Source organism: Trachypithecus francoisi, unplaced genomic scaffold (genome assembly GCF_009764315.1).
Source record: "Trachypithecus francoisi isolate TF-2019V2 unplaced genomic scaffold, Tfra_2.0 Lachesis_group2, whole genome shotgun sequence".
NCBI lineage: Eukaryota > Metazoa > Chordata > Mammalia > Primates > Cercopithecidae > Trachypithecus > Trachypithecus francoisi.
The window spans coordinates 45,491,673-45,514,220 of NW_022681465.1; the positions used below are offsets into that span (position 1 = coordinate 45,491,673).

At 33.8% G+C, this 22,548-nt stretch overlaps 1 protein-coding gene across 1 annotated transcript in view; it reads right to left on the minus strand.

The window, feature by feature from the left end:
• The window catches only part of ADGRV1 (adhesion G protein-coupled receptor V1), a 544,806-nt gene that overhangs the window by 441,326 nt on the left and 80,932 nt on the right, over positions 1-22,548 (minus strand). Inside the window, 15 exon segments of the mRNA XM_033179148.1 lie at positions 352-456; positions 774-920; positions 1,017-1,174; positions 4,570-4,694; positions 5,382-5,557; positions 7,729-7,892; positions 7,895-7,990; positions 12,326-12,467; positions 13,736-13,874; positions 13,985-14,063; positions 16,137-16,230; positions 17,972-18,135; positions 18,787-18,966; positions 19,888-19,987; positions 20,571-20,701. Coding sequence (XP_033035039.1) covers positions 352-456; positions 774-920; positions 1,017-1,174; positions 4,570-4,694; positions 5,382-5,557; positions 7,729-7,892; positions 7,895-7,990; positions 12,326-12,467; positions 13,736-13,874; positions 13,985-14,063; positions 16,137-16,230; positions 17,972-18,135; positions 18,787-18,966; positions 19,888-19,987; positions 20,571-20,701 — 2,000 coding nt within the window.

Below are 22,548 nucleotides of genomic sequence, written 5' to 3' on the forward strand. Positions count from 1 at the left end.
AATACCTGTGTGGCAATGCTAATCATGAACTTTTAGTGATACTCTCTGTCTGGCTGTGTGATTTTTCTCCAGAATGTTTTGCAATTCAGTTAAATTCTAATTAAATGTTCATATTTATTATTACATTATCCTTGGCTCTTGAAGACAATAATATTTTATGACTCTGGTGTTTAAAAATTAACTTTTAACTAACCAGTCTTTACATTCTACTTTCCTACAATCAAATTATGGTTTTTCTTTTATACTAAACTGGCAGACCATACCTTTGGTAAATTTCAATTATAATGTTAAAAAGAAAAGCAAAACAAACAAACAAAAAAAAAAAACCACTTCATTTTAAAAGAATCAAACCTGAGTTAATTCGGAATCATCTCTTTGACTTGCAATGATTAAATAATCTTGGCTGTCTGAAGTAAAATATCTTACTTGAGAACTTTCCAGAATAATTGTTTGTACCTGCAAGGACAGAGTGGGAATGAAAACTTAAAGGAGACTTGAACTAAGAAAGCCACCGAACACACTAATAGCATGAATTACTATATGAAGTGCAAGACTTAAAAAATTTTAATCCCAAGTTAGGCATACCTAAGTGTCATTTTAAAAAGACAAAAATATTCCCGGATTAAGATACTTTGCTAAAATGTGTATCAACTCACAAAAAGTCTTTTTTCACATTAACATAGAACATACATTATCTTACAATCTGAACAATCTTACAAATCTTAATTACTTTTAAAGAAAGCAATCTATTTAAAAATGAAAATTTTTTTTACCAGGAATAATTTAAATCCAGATGTGAATGTATACACACTGTTAAGAGAAGGCTTTTCTTCACTTCTTTCTTCATGAGTAATCACAAAGTAGGGAGAAAAACCGATATTAAAGGCCTCACAAGTTTTAGGATTTTCTATATTTAAATCCTAGAAAATGAGAAATAAGAATACAGTAATTCATGATACATCTAAAATTTATCTGCACATTTTATTTTTGTATTATAAAAAAATACTGATATTTACCTCAACTGGAATAAAAATCCCCTGCCATCGGTAAAGAGTAACAGATGATTTTCTTAACATTATACCATATATTACATTTTCCAAAGTAAAGAAACACCAGCCAGAAGCTGATTCAGCCAAAAAACTTTGAAATACGGAAAACACAACATCCATTCCCCCTGAAAAACACAAATCATAATTTACTATTTTATTACTCCTTCAAAAACTTATCTATTCTAATTTATTGTTTGAACAATGAGACTACTGCATTTGTGACTACAAATGAAGATCCTTTCATGACGCATGTGTGTATGAGTGTGAAAAGACAAGACACAAGCGAGAAAACTTTACAATAACAACAAATAATTAATTTGTACTACAAATAAGAATTTTTTAAAAATCTAATTTAAAAACCAAGAAATTTTTTTAATGTTCTGCTTTATAACTACACACACTTTTCCAAGGTGTATTTAGAAATAAACACTAAATGTGGCTGGGCATGGTGGCTCACGCATGTAATCCCAGAATTTTGGGAGGCCAAGGTAGGTGGATCACTTGAGGTCAGGAGTTTGAGGCCAGCCTGGTCAACATGGTGAAACCAGTCTCTACTAAAAATACAAAAATCAGCTGGGTGTGGTGGTGTATGTCTGTAATGCCAGCTACTCGGATGGCTGAGGCACGCGAATTGCTTGAACCCGGGAGGCAGAGGCGGTAGTGAGCCGAGATAGTGCCACTGCACTCCAGCCAGGGACAGACCCTGGCTCAAAAACTAACTAAATAAATACTAAATGTATATTTTAAAGGGAAATATGCAGAACATGATTTTTATCAACTTCGGTAAAGTTGATAAAAATATAACTGAGAAATTTTACAATAATAAATACCCTTTATAGAAGCATGATAAATATTTGGTTTAAAAAATTTATGCTATTAATTTGAAATTATGCCCATCTAAGTTTTCACTTTACATTTTATCTATTTTAAGAATGTCAAGCAGACTCACATATTTCAAATGGCTGTTAAGGTTTTATTAAACTGCTACAACTGGTATATGTTTTAAAATTCTGTACTACAAAAAAAAAAAAAAAAAAGGACAAAAAGAAAAATCCCCTAACTAATGAAGAGTAAAATTTTTTAAAAATGTATAATCTCTTAACATGGCTGCTTCCCTCCAAAACATTAAGTTCTTTTTAAATTTTGGTTAGTGGTGTGAACATGATGCAGCAAGAACAACTATCAAAGTTGAAACCTGGGCTCCCTATAAATGATTGATCATTTTTAGATTACCAATTCAAAAGAATTTGTCAATGCCTTACATGTAATATCCAATAGCAATTTCCTTTTCTAAAAAATCCAGCATTTTAAATTCTTATGTTGCTCCCTTTTAAAGGTATACTGCAGATTTTTCATTTACAGTCCCAAATGGTCCCGACATACGGACAAATCCTTCTCTACAGTAACTCAAGATGACCACAAATGAAGAATAAGCAATGACTGCTAACGATTAAGAATCTCCAACACATGCTCTCATGAGCACTTCCAAAAAAATACATGCAAAGTCCAAGCAGTAATGGAGAAAACTAAATTAGAAACCACAATCTTTCATTTTTGGATCCCATCTCTACTTGTCTTCTAGACAACCATACCACTGTTAATTATCTCCTTTTTCTTCTAAATATTTAATATTTCTGTACCTTTTCCATCCAACCTACACATGCTTGGGTCTCTCCAAACTAAACATGCAAAAAACCTTCTGAATCCTACACCCCACCACTACCACCTTCTCCAGGTCCTATCTTCCCAGTCAAACTTCTTGAAATGGTTGCATATAGCTGAGGTCTCTCTTCTTTCACCTCTATTCAAAATGGTATTCAGTCTCTGTCTTTCCATACAAATAGCCCTTTCTATGGTCTAATGCCTTCTATGTTGCTAACTGTAATAATTATTTTTCAGGTTCTCATTTTACTGGACTTCTCACCAGGGGTTGACACTGTTTACTTCTTCCTCCATTTTAAAGCACTCTTCTGCTGGTATCTGCCATCCTGTTTTTTCCTAAGTTTCTTACCAGGGTCTCTAAGTCTCCTTTGCTAGGCCATCATCCCATATCCTCAGCCATTCACCTTGAACCTTCTTATAGTTCAGTCTATAGCATCCTCTTCCCTTCTCCATCTTCAGCCTTTCTTTTCAGATTATTACATCAATTTCCATGACTTCAAATACAATATATATAGCTAAAGTTCCCAGGTTTATCTCTCCAGCAGAGACTTTCTTTTGAGTCTAGAGAAATTTATTCTCAAAAGTAACTCAAATTCAAAATGTGTTAAACCACATTTATTTTACTTCCCTTACCAAAATACAACTATGCTTTTTTTTGGAATTCCATCTTAGTGAATAGCATGAACTCCTTCTCCCATCCAACTGCACAAGCTAGAAACCTGAGTCATCTCTGGTACTTCCCTCTCCTTCACCCTCATATTCAACACCTAGTCTAAGCTACCATCATCTGCCTCCCTGTATCTTCACTTTTCTTCTGTGCCAACCCATTATTTACATGGCACTGTGAATAATATCTTCAAAATCCAAATATGATTATACCATACCATATTACATATGGTAACTGTCCTCCATTCCTAAACCATTCAAAGGCTCTCCGTTAACACTATTATAAAGACTGGCAACTATAAAATATTCCTTAAGGTCTTGAATGATCTGGTCTTGTCCAGCTATCCAAGCTCAACATTCCTCCTTATTTCTGTACCTACTATTCACCCAAGTTCTTCGCTTATGTGTGTTTTTTATGCCTCAGTTTTCTGCCTTCACAGCTTCTCACTCTCACCTCCAGGTTCTTCCAACCCAGTCCTTTGCATAAACAATTCTACTTATTATTCGGTCTTAGTTCAAAGATCAATACCCCTTGAAAGCATTCCCCTATATTCTTTCAACGCTTAGAACTTTTCCTTTGAAGCACTTATTAAAGTTTAAAGTATACATTGATTTTTACTTATTTGATTCATTTCTGTCACCCCCTAAATTCTAAGATCCATGAGTTCAGTGCCATGCCTGGCATGTGACAGGCACCCAATACATACTTTACTTCATTTTATTTATTTATTTATTTATTTTTATTTTATTTTATTTTTGATGGAGTCTTGCACTGTCGCCCAGGCTGGAGTGTAGTGGCGCCATCTCAGCTCACTGCAAGCTACACCTTCCGGGTTCACGCCATTCTCCTGCCTTAGCCTCCTGAGTAGCTGGGACTACAGGTGCCCAACACCACGCCCGGCTAATTTTTTGTATTTTTAGTAGAGATGGGGTTTCACCGTGCTACCCAGGATGATCTCAATCTCCTGACCTCGTGATCCGCCCACTTCGGCCTCCCAAAGTGTTGGGATTATAGGCGTGAGCCACCGTGCCCGGCCTCAACACATATTTATAGGTGCAATAAAAGAATCAGATTATCTGTTTTCCATTTTCAAACGATCAATAACATACAATTCATGGGAAAAAATATAAATCTTATACATGTGATATTTCTTGGTTACAGAATTTTGTTCTCATAAGAAATGAAACATACTCATGCCAAAGGCTGTTTCAGATACTGTCTCCCACTGCACACTCACAGCCAAACCAATGCCATTAGTTCGAGATACATTTAAATACACGGTCCTATTGGCTTCTTCGATGTCTATGGAGGTGGCGCTAAAAGAAATACATGGATTGTGGAAAGCAGAGAAAGTACATATTCTACATATTTAAAATATATATCATATTGCTAGCATATACTTAATACACTTTTAAATTTATACAATCCAAGAAAATATTGAAAATCAGTTACTTCAGTAACTTCACACTATATATTCTGAAAAACAAATTGTCATTCTTATGTTTCTTCACATATGTATGAAAAACACTTTATAGGAAAAAATGAGTCAGTAAATTAACATATTAATGAAACTAGATTAAAATATTTTATGATATAAAAAATAAATATTTGTCAGCTTCTAGAAGAAATTTTAAAATCACAATCATGTTAATATATGCTTGAAGAGTCATTCATTTGGTTTGAGCAGTGAAGTCTACTTTATATTATTTCTTGCTTTTCATTATTTTTAAAAACACAAAATAGTACAGACCTTTACCTGAAAGTGTGAACTCCAAGAAAATAAGAATTCTAGTAACATCATTCTAATAACAGGGTGAGTTTAGGTTTTTGATACTCCCAGTTAGGAGAGTAATTGGTCTCTGTAGACCTATCTTTTCTAGAGTTCATTTTAAAAATCCTTTTCAAGATAATTAGACATCAATTTCCTTCTGCATTTTCTTATGCAAAAAATATTCCCTACTTATAGGTTCAGAAGGGATAATTTCCTTATGAATAAACTATACCTATTTTCAACTGCAGAGATACTGAATAGCCCCAAAGGGGCCTGGTTTTGCAAAACTGTTATCAGGGTTTGAACACGTGCCCCTAGTCTAGCACCACCAGTTGGATTAAACAAGGTGCAAACAAAATACTCATCCATTTCTGGTTCCGCGTCTAATATGGCAGATATGTGTAAGGCCTGAAAACAAAATCAAAAGATAAGGTTACTAGAATACAGTATTTTTTGTAACATACATATAGAGAAATCTACTAAACATTTCTGACAACAAAATACCATGTTTTGAAAAATACCATCTCACTTTGATTTAACACTGATTCCTACAATGTGATGGTTACACCTGTTTCAGGTTACTACTTCTAGGATTTTCAACTTTGTGATATATTGCACTGAAGTGTCCAAAAACATTTAGTGCATTTTAAAATAACATTGATTAAAAATTACATCTATGTCTTCATTTTTGTGAACTTTTTGTCCTGCTCTGGCTATATAATTTGATTAATCTCATTCTAATCTAGGGTTCACTGTTAAAAAAACAGTTGCAGTCATAGCAGGCACAAATTAGAAACATCCCGAATGTTCATCAGTGGGAGAACAGACAAACCAATAGTGGTCTATTTTATAAAATGCTACTCAGTGATTTAAAAAAAATGTCCAACTACTGATGCATGCAACCACACAGACTTAAAAATTATATTGAGTGAAAGAAGGCAGACACAAAAGAGTACACACTGTATGATTCTATTTATAGGAAGCTCAAGCAAAATGAGTCATCAATGATAGAAATCAGAAAGTAGTTTCCTCTGGAAAGGGGAAGAGACAACGGGAATCTTCTCGGTGATGATAATATTAAACACATTTATTTATTTATTTATTTTTTATGAATGAATGAATGAATGAGATGGAGTCTCGTTCTGTCACCCAGACTGGAATGCAGTGGCACTCTGTTCACTGCAACCTCTGCCTCCCAAGTTCAAGTTATTCTCCTGCCTCAGCCTCCTGAGAACCATTACAGGCACGCACCACTAAACCTGGCTAATTTTTGTATTTTTAGTAGAGACAGGGTTTCACTATGTTGGCCAGGCTGGTCTCGAACTCCTGACCTCAAGAGATCTGCCCGCCTAGCCTCCTGAAGATTACAGGTGTGTACCACTATGCCCGGTCTTAATGTTAAATATTTTAATCTAAGTGGTAGTCACGTGTGTATGTATATATCTTTAAAGTCACTAAGCCATATACTTAAGATTTGTGTTTTTTACTGTTTATACCTCAAAACAAAAACTTTTTGGAATAAAAGCAGTTATGTCAGTTAAATTTAATCCAATTTGCTCTAACATTTAATTTGTCTAATAAAAAGTATATACATACACTGTGAAAAAGGAGTCTTTTATGAAAAAGTCACAGTAAAAAATATAAAACAAACAAAAAAATAAATTTAAGAAAAAATTTAAAAGATGAAAAAACATGAATAAAGCAATAGAAAATTAATAAAATATTTCAAATTTGAATTTTTATATACATATTTCAAGATTTAAATGTAAGTGACCTTGCACAAACCAATTAAGGTTTTAAATTTCCAAAATGTGAAAAAAAAACATGAAAATGAATATGCATTTGCAAATGTGCTGAAGTTACATAAACTGATCATTAAAAAAAATTATTAGATGGACTGTTTTAGACAAAATAGCTTCAAATCTATTAGTTTAGATTTATTATACTTTATATAGCTGGCTTGAAAAATGCCTAAAGCTAACATAATTAGCTATTTTAAACTTAAACTGTTTTAAAAAATCAAATTTAGTAGCAGGAACAGAAAATTGTTAATATATAGAAAAAGAGGTTTTGGAAGGTAAACTGTGAGTATAGATCATATTTATAATTAATCTCAAATCCAACATTTTTTCCTCCAATAAACTATTCCTGTTGTCAAACAAGCAGTCTGAAGTAAGCAGTTACATTTTGTTCAACAAAAATGTGGCAAAAGGAAAACGACTGGTTGGGACTTAATGCTTACAAAAATTGGCTTGGGTGTTCTTTTATATGGTTTATATACAATATAAAGTGACATATGCAGTTTAAGTGTGCTGAAAATTTAAAATAGCCATACATATATTTTCTTTATTATTTACATATTCTTCTACCCTATTAATAGTAAAATGTTCCACTTGCACTTTATACAGAGTAAACAGAACTATAGCACTTGTCACATAGTAATTGAAGCATGTCTTTATCTATCACCTAAGTTGGAAGAATTGTTTTTTCATTCTAGGACTTGAGTGCTCATCTAAGATAAATTTATTTTATAAATATTAAAGATAAACTTCCATTCTCATTAAAGCTTCTTACTGTACCTTGAATTGAATACCTTCTTCTAAAACAATATAGCCTTTGGAAGGAGTCAGATCTTTAGATTCATTTGAGGAATTCACTTCTGTCACAATGAACTGAACTGTCACAGTTCCAAACAATCCTTGTGCAGGTTCCCGAACAACGTACAATACTGCAACACTCTCTGGACGTAGAGAGCTGTTGGCTCTCTTAGGAAAAAGTGCTCACTGTTGTTAAATGATAGAACTCCAGGGCCATCATCATTAGCAAGGACAATAATTAAGGCTGCCAAAATAAAAATATTAAAGCAACAAATGAAAATAGATTGGTTATAAATGCTAAAAAAAAAGTGTGGATGTCTAATTGAAAACTAGGCCAACTCTTTACCTAAGGTGATTGTTTTAAGAGGATCTTAAAAATGACAGAATTTTTCAAAGCATTTCATAAAATTCCATATTCACTCATGATAGAAAAATAACTCAGTAATCTTGGGATAAAAGGCAGCTTCCTTAACCTGATGAAGCAATCTCTCAGAAGTCAATAGCAAATATCAAACTTAATATTGAAACATTAGCAGAATTCCCACTAAAAACAGAAACAAAATAATAATGTCTGTCATAATTGCTACCATTTAACAGTGTCCCAGGGCTACCAGCCAGATAACACTTGTAAAAGTAGTGGAAAGAGTCAGAACTATCACTATTTTCTAGATGACATGATTGTCTACTAAGAAAATGCAAGAGAAAATATTAGAACTATAGTAAATACACAAAGCAAGCTGAGTAACCTTCACAAATCAAGTGTGTTCTATTTTTTACTGTCACTTATATTAATAATAATTGAAACTAATACTATTAAGAACTTGCTAATTGTTTAATCTATATTAACTCTTTTAATTCTTGCAGTAACCCTATGATATTGATTATATTATTATTCTCATTTTTACAGAACCTATGATTGAAGCATAGACAGGTAATTTGAAGAAGTTTACAAGCTGGGAAGTGGCAGACCTGGTGCACAAAGTCAGGAAGTCCGCTTAAGATCATACATTCTTAAAGACTACTATAATATCTCTATAGATCAGTTATCTAAAAAAAAAAGTAGACCTTATTCACAATAGCAACAACACTTAGAAATTAGCCTAATGTAAAAACCATAAAACCTATATGAAGAAAATCACAAACTTTTAATGTATGTAGCAGACACTGTCAGCACCTCACCTATATCCCCTTCAGCCACTCTAAAGTGACCTGCAGCAGTTCCTATTTGTCCAGTGATCTCTCTTTACCTGAAGAGAGCATCAGCCCATGCAGGAGTAAAATCACAACTGTTGCAAATTTAACACCCAAGAGCAACTCTCAAATGATCAGAAATAGGAGTAAGTGAATGAACAGCCCAGATTTCCTTCCTTGTCAGGGGACAATCCTAAGCTTTATTCAACCTGGTGTCTAAGAGGGACCCCAGCAGGACTGAGTGTCAGTTGCCCACAGCAGTACTGTTCATTAGGACATCACCTATCAACTTTCCTCTCTCTCTTTCACCTCCTTATTTCTCATCAGGCCTCCACAGATCACCTCTCAAATAAACTAAATCCTTGTCCTAATCCTTGTCTTATAGTTTGGTTTTGAGAGATCACAAGGGAAGGCAATGGTATAAAAGATTTGAATTACTGGAGAGGCATTTTATATTTCTAAATTGCAAAACTGAATATTATAGTGATGTCAAATCCATCCAAATTAATCCATAATTCTAATTCAACACCAATTAAAATTGCTTTATAGATCTCAGCTTGAATCTAAGATATGAAAGAGACTTTTTTAAGGAATAGGTGAGATAATTTATAGAAAGAAAAAGAAAAATATTTGACCTGCAAAACTAGCAAAATGTACTTCAAGGCTATGATAAATAAAACAGCATGCTATTAGCACATAAATAGGCAAATAGAACAAAACAGAGTCCAGAAAAACAAAAGGTAGATGGATAAAAAAAAAGAAAAAAACAAGGGTAGATATTTCGTGTTGAAAATTGATGTTTCAGTTCTCTGTACAATATTATGATGTTTCCATAATATTGAATGTTTCATTCTCTGTACAGTATTAGGGTATTGTTTTATACATTTTAGAAGAAAAATGAAGTTGTATCCTTGCCTCACACACTACCAATGAATACCTTCCTTATACGTTCAATAATGTAAATATAAATCAAAACTATGAAAATAGTAGAAAAATATAGTAAAATATTTTATGACATTTGGGTGAAAAGACCTAAGTAAGCAGGATTTAAAAGCGTATCAAAATATTTGATATTTTAAATTTAAAAAATTTTATGAGACATTATAATAAAAGATAAATGACAGACTGGGAGAAATATTTGTAATATATTTAAGAGGCAAAGGGCTGAATTCAAAATATATTACTATTCCTACAAACCAATAAAGCAAAAACCACAGGAAAGTATATAAGGGATACAAAAAACAGAATCACAAAGAAAAAAAAACCAGTGTCAAGCTTATTAACAAACAGGACAATGAAAGAAAAAATCACAATAATGCATAATACAACAACATATTTTTCAGTCATTAGAAATGGCATATGAAAATTTTTTTTTTTTTTTTTTTTTTTTTTTTTTTTTTTTTTTTTTTTTTTTTGAGACGGAGTCTTGCTCTGTCGCCCGGTCTGGAGTGCAGTGGCCAGATCTCAGCTCACTGCAAGCTCCGCCTCCCGGGTTACGCCATTCTCCTGCCTCAGCCTCCCGAGTAGCTGGGACCACGGCGCCCGCCACCTCGCCGGCTAGTTTTTCGTATTTTAGTAGAGACGGGGTTTCACCGTGTTAGCCAGGATGGTCTCGATCTCCTGACCTCGTGTCCGCCGTCTCGGCTCCCAAAGTGCTGGGATTACAGGCTTGAGCCACCGCGCCCGCCCGAGAAATGGCATATGAAAATTTAAAGATTAAAGAAATTGCTGGGAAGGATATGGAGAAACTATTGTATATGTATACAGTTGGAGTGTAACTAACACAGAAGGCAGTAGATTAGTTCTTTCCACTCAACACGCATTGTACTCAACAGATGATCTTAATTATCCACATATACAAAGATTTATGTAAAAGGATATTTACTGAAACTTTATAAGGGTTTGGAAATAGTCTCAAGGTCAATCAATGGGGCACAGTTTAAGAAACGACTCACTGTCAAAGCACTTACTGCTCTGAGGAATTTTTTAATCTTTAAAAATAGAAAATTACAAAGTAACCCTGGCAGCGCTCAATAATATATTCATTTCTCCTACTCATGGAAGTGGGCATGTAACCTATGTAATTTCAATCAGATTTATATGAGGACCTTGTAGGCATGCATGAATGAGAATACTCTCTCCTGTTATATGAAATGCAGAAGAATGATCCTGATCACCATCTCATGACAATGAATAATGTTAGCCTTGCAATGAAGGAAATATTCCAAAAGGCAAAGAAAAGAGACAGAAAACCTCAGGATCTTTGGCAGAATTAAGTCCTGCTCCTCTGTCATCTAAAGCCATATGTCTCTGTATCCTCAGGTTAAATAAACCAATAAATTATATGTGTTTAAATCCATTTGCATTGGGTTTTCTGTTATTTGTACCTAGACTATTCTCAACCAACACATGGTATCCATTCATATAACCATTTACCAACCCATTATGTTTTACAAGAAAATGATTTGATCTTAAACGTATACTCTGAATTTGAAAAATAGCCACAGCCTCAAAAAAAAAAAAAAGGCTTCTGGGGATTTAGAAATATCAATGTATTTTATCAATATAGCAAGAAAAGTAAAAACCAATCCTGGGGCTACTCAGAATTCTTTCATATTTTCTACCACAAATCAAATTTCTCCATAAAGACCAATAATTTAGGAATGCAAATATTCATCAAATTAATTAAAAAAAAAAAAAAACCTGCTCAGCCACTGACTAAAACAGGAGTTTGAAGGGTCAGTCAGCATTCAATCCTTGAAATCCACCTAGCTTATCTATCATCAGAAGGAATGGAAGTGACTTTTTAAGAGCTCTTCCAACCTTAAAGTTCTGTATGTTCCCGAGTTTTCTCCTTTGTCTCTTTCTTACCTTTTCTAAACAGTCAGCACAATACCTATCAAGCAATGGAGTAGAACGACTCTTAGCAACAATACCTAACTGTTCCAACCAAAGAATTATGGCTCCCATAATCTGTCTGAAGTATCAGTATACCTCAACACTATGCAGAAACACTACAGAGCAGATGACACTAAAGGAATTACCTTTGTAATTCCTTCTATTGCTAAGTAGGAAACCAGAGCAAAATTCAAATTCCAAAGGAAAGATATCTACAAATTAAATAACCCTACAACAACTGAGGAAATAATATTATCTGTAGTATCAACCTACTTTTTTTGTCTTTTACATACATGCATATATACACCAATATATACAAGCTAGAGGCACTGTTACAGAGACACAGAAATTCTGAAATTCTCTAACTTAAAATCACTCTCATTGTAAGCATAGAAAACCACCAAGACTTTTTAATCCCTTTACATCTTCCCCCATATTAAGGAACCCAGCATGAAGGAGAGGAAGCTGTTTATAAGAAATTATTAATTACCTATTGTATTTTTCCCTAGCTCTAGTCCAGGAGAAGGATTTGTTAAAATCAGCTGAAATTTTTCATCTCCTTCTGGAATGTCATCATCAAGAATCATGATATTGACATTTTTATACCTTTCTCCATCAGCAAAATGAAGAATCTGGTCAAAAAGGTAAAAGCAGACAGTATTATATTTATATACACTCTGAGTTTCCATAGAATGTTTGCAAAGAAATACAATATAGTTGCGAATGTAAAGAATAAGCTATTTGGCCGGGCGCGGTGGCTCAAGCCTGTAATCCCAGCACTTTGGGAGGCCGAGACGGGCGGATCACGAGGTCAGGAGATCGAGACCATCCTGGCTAATACGGCGAAACCCCGTCTCTACTAAAAAATACAAAAAACTAGCCGGGCGACGAGGCGGGCGCCTGTAGTCCCAGCTACTCGGGAGGCTGAGACAGGAGAATGGCGTGAACCCGGGAGGCGGAGCTTGCAGTGAGCTGAGAGCCGGCCACTGCACTCCAGCCTGGGCGGCAGAGCAAGACTCCGTCTCAAAAAAAAAAAAAAAAAAAAAAAAAAAGAATAAGCTATTTTACATTGAATTTTGTTTCCTTATTTTTTGGTTCATATCTTTTTATTTAAACTGTCAACATTAAGTTTAAAAAGTAAAAATTATGAGGGGGCTGGGAGCAGTGGCTCATGCCTGTAATCCCAGCACTTTGGGAGGCTAAAGGGGGCTGATCACTTGAGGCCAGGAATTTGAGACCAGCCTGGCCAACAAGGTGAAATACACTAAAAATATAAAATACATTAAAAATACAAAAAAAAAAAAAATTAGCCAGGCATGGTGGTGGCCACCTGTAATCCCAGCTACTCAGGAGGTTGAGGCAGAAGAATTGCTTGAACCTGGGAGATGGAGGTTGCAGTGAGCCAAGATTGTACCACTGTATTCCAACCTGAGTGACAGAGCGAAACTCTGTCTCCAAAAAATTATGAGGGAAGAGAAGAAAGTAAACATTTGGCTAAGAAATAAAAGGCATGAAGGGATCAGATAAAAGTATTTTAAAACACTAAAAGTGTTTCAATGAGCAAAAACAAAGAAATAAGAGCTAAAATTTTCGAGAAGTATGAGAAACATTCTGGAAAGACTATCAAATGATATAAATTCTTTAATATTACAGCTTGTATTCTCCAGTATCAAATACTGTAATGAAATAGTTAATGCATACATAATAATATTTAGAATAGTAAAATAGTGAAGGGAACTATTTTACCATGTGGAAATCTTCTGTCCTAATTTACTTTGAAATATGTAATGATTTATTAAGAATAATTTATTTATATGGGACCTAAATCACTGTAATTCTTAAGGAATAATGATTATAAAATAATTTGTAAAAGTCATCTGTGATAGATTTTGAGACCTACCATTGGGGTGAAGATATAATCCAGCCCCAGTTGTGCTTCCAAATTCTGAGCATACACAAACAAGGAAACATGGCCAAGAGCTTCTCTGCTCCTCTGGGCTACCAATGTTAAACTTCCATGGGTTTCATTTACTTCAAACCTATAATATAGTTTTAAAAAAACATTAATTTTTCCCTTATAAACTTTTATTTGGTAGACAGTAAAGAATACGAAACCCAGAAGAGGACCCTCACGTAGCCTTGGCCTTACCTGCTATGTTGCCATTCAATTACACCTCGGGCCCCATCATTGGCATCGATAATAATTTGTGCAGTCAAACCTTCTGAATCTAAAAAAATAGAAACATATCTTAAAATACATAAAAATGATTAAAAATACTTTTTGATATAGGATTTAAAGACAGTCCTTTTGAAATTATATAACTCCTAATGTACAGGTATTATAAAAATTACTCAAAAGATATTTAAGAAAATAAAGAGACAATGTTAATCATATCTGAATAAGGACACTTTTGGCTAACAAAAGCCACTGATTTATAGAAATTTAATCAACTGAGAACAGTATAAAATAATTAACAATTGAGATTACTGTTTTGTTTCTATTATTTTAATTAGTTAAAACATATTTGGCATCTCTATTCTATAATATCACTGTTTCAGGAGGAAAGGAAAATGGGGACAGTTGGAAGGAGCAGAAAGAGCAAAAAAAAAAAAAAGAAAGAAATGAGAAGAGAAGCACAAGGAATGGTACAGAGAAAAATACAGGCATGCAAAAGAGACACAGAGAGACGGACACAAACAGAAGCTGAGACACGTGGGAAAGATGGGGAAAAGGTTTGGTGAACTCAAGAGAGATTAATATCAAAGTAAACTTATCTTTCCCTTTTTATTTTTATTCTGTCCACCAAACTTAGTATGTTACCAATACCCTAAAATATTAACTAACCCTGCTCCTGGTTGGCTTTTTGGTTTCAGTCTTAAAATATTACTAACCCTGTTCCTGGGCTAGTCTTAAAATATTAACGAATCCTGTTCCTGATTGGTTTTTTGGTTTTGTTTTGATTTTTGTTTTTAATATTTTGTTCTTTACCTTTTAAATTTCAGAGGTACCACCTTAGTCTAGGACATTTATGATAGCTGCCTGGATGGGGAAAGGGTAGGGAGAGTGTAATTCTCTGTAGAGAGAAAAGAACAACACTGTCCGGGAAAGCATATAAAATCAGGGTTTGTGTCTATCAGACAAGAGGCTAAAAAGCAGAGATTCTAAAATCAGGCCACACCATTGAAGACAGCTCTACCACTCCATAGTTGTGTGATTTGGGGCATGTTACTCAGCTTCTCTTAGCCTAAGCTACCTCATCTATAAAATGAGAAGATGTAAGTAATGACATTACCAACGGACAAAGCACTTGAAATAGGAGCATTAGAAACCACTCAACAGAAGTCAACTATTCAAATTATCTCAGTAAGAGGATGAAAGAAATCTGAATTGTTTTGTTAGTTGTCTTAGTGTGAATAATAATTATCTTGTAATAATACCTGATGTAAACAGCCTAGTCATTGGAATCATCTATTTCTTTAGTAAAAGAACTGAAACTATTCAAACAATAGGTTAGAAACGGATTATTTCCTTTCAATATTTTCAAAGTTATCACAATGAGCTTCAGAAATGAATAAGGAATGCCTGTTCCCTAGGCCACTGCTCCTGGCCATGCTTCTCTTCCTTTAACCCAAGTTAACTTGCCCCTGTCCAGCACTGCTTCTAACCAATTCAGCACCACCCTCTATTGGGCCATCACACCTACAGGCTTCAGACAAAATTTCCCAGTAGTAAATGTCCACACTGAAAACAGGAGTTTGTGTTTAAACAGGAATACATCTTTTCAAAGGAATCTAGATAAGTTTGTACCAAGGTTCAGGTTTTACCTTTCAGTCTGTAATGAATTAACTGATTCTTTTCTAAAAGCATGAAAAGAAAAAGAAAAAAGGTCAAAAGAGAAGCAGAGAACACAACAAAGCAACAAAGAAGCAAACAACAGCACTGATTAACCTGAAAGAAAAGAAAAACATCTGAGAGTTTGGAGATCTAATGAAAACAGCTAATTTTAAAAGATAATGAAAGAAAAGTACCTTCCAAAGAACTATTTTGAGGATTACGAATTTGTTTATAGAATAGTTGTAAAATTTAAAGAACATCACACAATAATTTTTAATGTCTTTACATTGTTCAATGTAAAAATTGCAATATATGAGAGTATCAAAAATAAATATAAAATTCCATCATATTTTGACACAAAGCCAAGATTAACAAAACAGCACAATGATCACTTGTGATTCAAAAACAAAGTTTCTTCATTTCATTTGAAGTGAGTAAAAAGAAACAAACAAGAAACCCCTTATACCTAGTCTGGGAGGAAATGAAGTTGAAGCAGCCATGATAAGTTCAACATAAGTTAAATTTACCAGGAAATACTCTTCTAGCTCTGGTATATCATCCTGAAAAAAATCACACCATTAAATTCCTTTAATTATACTCTCAAAGTAACCCTCAGAAACCGTTTTTAAGTTAAACTGTGTAATTAGTATACAGAAGACACAAAAATGTAATCATAAAGTAGACATCCAAATTAGAAAGAATAAACATAAAAGTATTAAACTTATACTTGGGTGTATAGGAAGTAATTAGGTTGACGCATATGAAACCACTTAAGTATTTTAACATTTTTAACCTAGATTTATATAATATGTAAGCCAATTTTATAAATATATAAGCCTAATTATTTTAAGCATAACATGAACAAAACACTTTAAATTACCATAATATCCAATGTGTAGAAGGAGGACTAGAATACCACGAAAAAAAAAAAAAAAAAGGTCTTTGCAGTTCAAGGAGGCCTAGTACCAAATTCTATAATTTTAAGTAAGTTACTTAAAATTACTTAGGACTCCAATTCTACTATCTCTATACTGGGGCAATAATAGATCCTTTGGGTGGGAGACTGTAATAATGATTACAAATTATGTGTGTAGAGTGGCCTAGAGAAAATGCTTTAAAATTAATGGCTATTATTATTAATCACTAGTCCATATAATAGCAATGAAAACAAGGCAGGTACTACAAACATAAGGATTAGCAAAATCCATGTCAAGAATGATCAGCCAGCCGTCAATATTTACAAAGAAACACAATGTGTGTGTATATTTATGTGTATATAATGTCAGCACACACTCACCAACATATGCTTTTCTCCTCACTTTATTTAATGGAGTCATGTTTCCATGTGAACAAATATGTGAAAATCATGGTCTCTAGATTGTCTTATGCAATATATGGGCCAATATGAGTTATAAGGTCAGTGACACAGAAGGACTGCTGTGCCTACTCTTACTGTCCGCCACCCCCCATGCAATAACTCCTCCCTACCACTCCCCAGGGCAGTTTGTCCCTCTGTCCTACACATCATCTCCCACTCCCTCCATGAGTGCCATTTTTATAAACCTCTTGGAAATGTATTTAGGTAACTGATACACTAAGTCTCAAAACAACATGAGATTCCACAATGTGAAAAATTATTTAAAATACAATTTCAATCACTAATGATTATGTTAAGCTTAACATAATCATAATTGCATATTGTGCCATCTGCCTCTAGTGAGTCTCTCCCTATCTCTAATTTAAACGGTCCTACTACCAACAAAGATTCTGACATACATGGATTTTCTGGTCCAAAGAATCCTATGGAGTAATCAAAATACTCCTTGAAACCTCATAGGTCTATGACATCTTAAAGGGGACTACCCTAAGAAAATTCTTTATCATGGGTATGTCTATAATAAAATACATAACAGCAGGCCAGTCGATCTAAACAAGAACAGAAACCCCTGTACGATTAAAAAAAACAAACAATAACAATGAAATCAAGAAAAGAAATAAGATGATTTAAAGGTACCAGCAAGGGGAACCAAGCAGAAAAGAATTCACTAAGTTTCTAGTATTATAATTGTAGAGTATCCAAACCTGATATTAAAGTCAGAGTATTTTTTTTTTTTTTTACAAATAGAAAAAACTCAGGTAGACTTAGTTTTCATGAAACTTGATGTCTTAAAATGCAAAGTTACTAGAAGTGTCTTACTAAATGTTACTACTTATATGTTATAGACTCTTCCATCAATTTCTACCTTCTATGTAGTTACTTCAGGTTTAATACAATAGTAAGGAAAAAAATAGGAGTTTTACCTCAAGAATGGTAATGTTGATGGCTGCTGCTGTTTCCCCTTCTTCTAAAATCAGAAAGCCAATGACAGGGACAAAATCAACTTCTGGCTCTGCTAGGTTTCCTACTGTTTGGTTCTTCAGACTCAGCATTCCAGGAACCGTGGTATATGTGACATTGATAGCTCCTAATTGAATAGGTTGGAAAAATGTTTCATAATTTCCTAAATGTTTACAATAATGTCCCATTGTGGATTTTTTGCCTTTCCTAAAAGCACCTTCAGTAGCTAGTATTACTGTTCCCAATTCCTCACCCCTTCCTATATCCATAATCTTTACCATGTGATGGCTCACAGGTGTCTCACTATGGGAAAAGCATATTTCCCTGCCTCTAGACTTTGCATTTGGATATGTGACTTGTTTTGGCTAACAGAACAAGGTAAAAATGATGATATGCTGGTTCTAACCCTAGACCTCAGGGGGCCTTACACATTTTCACTTGGTCTTTTGTGCTACCACTGGTTCCAGGAGAAGAATGACAGACATATGGAATACAGCCACCCATGACCAAGCCCAGCATAGATTAGTAGACCCACAGACAGCCTAAATTACTGTATGCTGCTGAAGTGTTATGTTTGTTAATTACACAGCATTTCTGTGAAAACAGAAAATTCCTTTAATCTTTTCAAAAATAAGGAAGTTATAATGTTCTGTCCTGAATGAAAAAACATTAATTTTCCCTTGTCACTGATTTATTTTAGCAATGGCTTTCATCCACACAAGTAGAATATTAATAAGCACCTGCCTGGAAAACCCATTCATTCTAGAGTAACACAAACCTAGAGATCCAAATTCTCTGTTGATGAAAAGCTGAATTGTTATGTTAGCCTCTTGTAGTAACACAAATCTTGATGGAAGGGCAAAATTTAAAACTCCATGTGGTTCATCACTGGCTTCTACTGTGAGGACAGCTGCATATCCTTGAGCATCAAGCAGGGCGATTCCTGCTGGTGGAACTCCTAAAAATATCAGGGAGGAATCTACCAGTGATTTGGCATTAGCTTTTAATCATTGGAAATATAACCTCACTCTCTGAAACATTAAGGTAATCAAAAGTGTTCTATTTACTTCTCTAACAAATCTTCAGGTTAACAAAAGCCACATTCCATTTTTCTTTCAGGTGGAAGATCATGAATTTCTTCACTTCACATATTACTGTCATTATTAGTTTATACTGGTTATCAGAATTATAGAAACTGAGTAGAAATTGAGGAAGGTACCCAGATAATTTGCTTAAAAATGACTCAATTTGGGCTGTGTGTGGTGGCTCACACCTGTAATCCCAGCACTTTGGGAGGCCAAGGCAGGCGGATCACGAGATCAAGAGATTGAGACCATCCTGGCCAACATGGTGAAACCCTGTCTACTAAAATACAAAAATTAGCTGGGCATGGTGGTGCACGCCTGTAGTCCCAGCTACTTGGGAGACTGAGGCAGGAGAATCGCTTGAACCCGGGAGGCGGAGACTGCAGTGAACCGAGATTGCGCCACTGCACTCCAGTCTGGCGACAGAGCGAGACCCTGTCAACAAAAAAAAAAAAAAAAGGAAGACTAAATTTGAATTATCCATATAATTGGTCCAAAATTCAAATTGGCCTGCAAGTCTCAAATTAATTTCAAAAAAATTCTACCTTTGGAAATGAATTTTATTCTGTAAGTAACCATTTAGCAAAATGTTTCAGGGCTTTTTTCTCTAGTCCATAAAGATAAGTATTCCCATATGATGCTAATGTTTCTTGGATCTAACATTTCTAGGGGACACATAATAAAGTCACATTTTAAAAATTGGTATGCATCTAATTGTTAAATACAGAGATAACAATTTTCTTTCTTTTATGAAAAGAATATACCAAAAAAATTAAAATTAAATTCTGAATTACCTTGTGTCCTGACATCATACAGAATGACTTGGTATACTTCTTTCTCCTCAGGAATGTTGTCATCCAACAAATGCACAAACAATGTTGTATTCAACAACCCCTATGTCATACAAAAAGAAATCAATCCCTCTATCGTTATCGAATGAGCTATCTCCTGCCTTATTTTTATTATAAATCATGCAGCCAAACATATTTTCATTTAAACAAAAGTTCTGTGGCTTAAAAATAAATAAATAAAAGCCACTGACTCATGGGAATGTAAGCTCCAAGCAGACAGGGGCTAATTGTGGAAGGTCTTGAATGCTGAGCTAATGAATGTAAATCTTATTCATTGAGCAATGTGGCACTACCGGAAATCTCAAAGCACAAAGTTGGGGAGGTTTCTACAACAATGGTGAATAGAAAAAACTGGAGCAGAGAAAAGAAGACAAGTGCTGCAGGGACACTAGTCATTAGAAGTTCAATGTACTACTCAAGGCAGAAGGTAATATCGGCTTGGCTTAATATTGAGGCAATGGGAAGGAAGATAAAAAATTAAATATATTGTCAAAGACTTCACAGCACGTAGGTCTGGAGAAGACAGAAAGATAATAACTACAATAGTGCTGCTTTTCTATCCCATTTTCCTCAAAATACACCATTCTTTCTAGATACTTGTGGTTGACTTTTCTCTGCAGTATTACCTCAGGAAAGAAGAGTTGTCCGCTGAAGTTAGCAAAATTGAGTTCTAGATTTTGCCCAATAATTTTCCAGTTAACAGTAACATTTCCTCGACCAGGGGAAGTTCTTATCACATGGAATTGCAAAATTTCTCCTGCAAGTAAAATGTGTAAATTGATACATGCTTAATGGAAAATAAACTTCACATTTGAACTCAACAAAACCCAAACCCCAAGCATGCAATTATTACAGCACCTTTCCCAAGAACATTACAAAGCTGTTCTGTTTTGAATTTTCTAGAAGTTTTACACATGCTTACTGTTTATTATCCCACTTCTAAATACTTCCATTTAGTAGAACTTCAGGAAACTCAACATGTAAAAGTTACAAAAGCACATGCTAAAATGGGAAACACAAACTTTTATACACTCCAAAACATGCACCAGAACATAAGTGTTCTGTAAATTAAAGAAAATAATAAAGTCCTCATGGTAATAACACAAGTAAATTCTTCCTTCACTTTTCAAAAGGGCACAAATTCCTTACACTGATATGCAATGTGATTTTACACAATGCATGCATAAAAATGCTTGCAAATACCTGAAAATCACATTTCTATAGTTGTAACTTACATATTACCACCAATGATTTTGTTTTATAAAAAGAAATACAAAGGAAAGATGTCAAATCTGTACATCAACATCTGTAACTTCGCCAAAGTTACAGTTATCATTCTTGGATGATGGAGATATTTTAGATCTTTTCTATTCCTGGCTTTTATCCCTATATAATACTTTACAAAAGTGAAGAAAATCACAACATGTCTTTCAAATTGCTAAAAGCATAAAGTAAGCTATTAGGGAGGGTGCTAATGGCCATATGACTTGTTGAAAATATGCTCAATTCATTAGATTTATAAGATGATGAACACAGTTAAGAAATACCAATGAACTATATCACTAAAAAAATTATTATGCAAAGATAGAATGATGTTTTAAAAGATTGAGAAGACAACATCCTTAATCAAATTGTATAGCATAGACATATAGTTAAAAATCACATTCACTAAAAATGTCACTTTTAGTTAGTTTAGTTCAGTTAGTTATCCAAGTAACTTTTGTGTATATAAGTAATATCTTCAAACACTTTTTAAAGAGTAGAAATAAAACAATAAAATTTAAATACTGCTTTCGAGTATTTTTTAAACTGCCATGTTTTTTATTTCTGAAGACAACTAAACATATTTCTTATAAGAAGGTTTCTTAAAATATCATGAACTAATTAATTTAGAAACTATCTTAATTTCAATTTAAAAATATAAAATAAATTTTTCTTACTAAATTTAAACACAATTTTAACAAAATGAACATTTTAAGGAGAGTGGATAATATAAATAAAAGCATTAGAAAGACTTTTTAAAACACATTTTAAGTGTGTCAATACAAAAAACCTTAGTTACCATTACATTAGTAGACTATGTCTTAGATTGATCTTTTAAAAACACAGGAATTTCTAGATCAGATTGTCCAAAGATTGGGATGAAACTGAAAGACTGTGTATAGTCAGCCATTGCTAACATACCATTTAAAAATTTTGTATTTGTAAAACTTGTGAACAAAATACAGACACTACTATGAAACTCTGGTGTCTATTGTACAATATCTAAAATTTCTTATAGAGCAAGTTTGGAATACTGAAAAACAAAAATTTATTCCCAAAGAGCATAGAAAAATCCTTGAAATTATTAAGCTATTTCACCTACAGTGTTGTCTGGTGACTCTTTCGTAAGAGTTGTGGTTTTCAAACTTTTCAAATCACAAAACTTGTTAATGGTTCAGAAAGAAAATTATGGAAGTTTAATGAAGTACTAAAGTGCAAAGAGAACACGAATGGCAAGAAAACAAAATGCAGGTCAAAAAATTTCCATGTTGAAGGGTAACCTATAATCACAATAATAAAATTGCAGTTGCAAGTTTACACACAGAGATTTGGGAATAAATA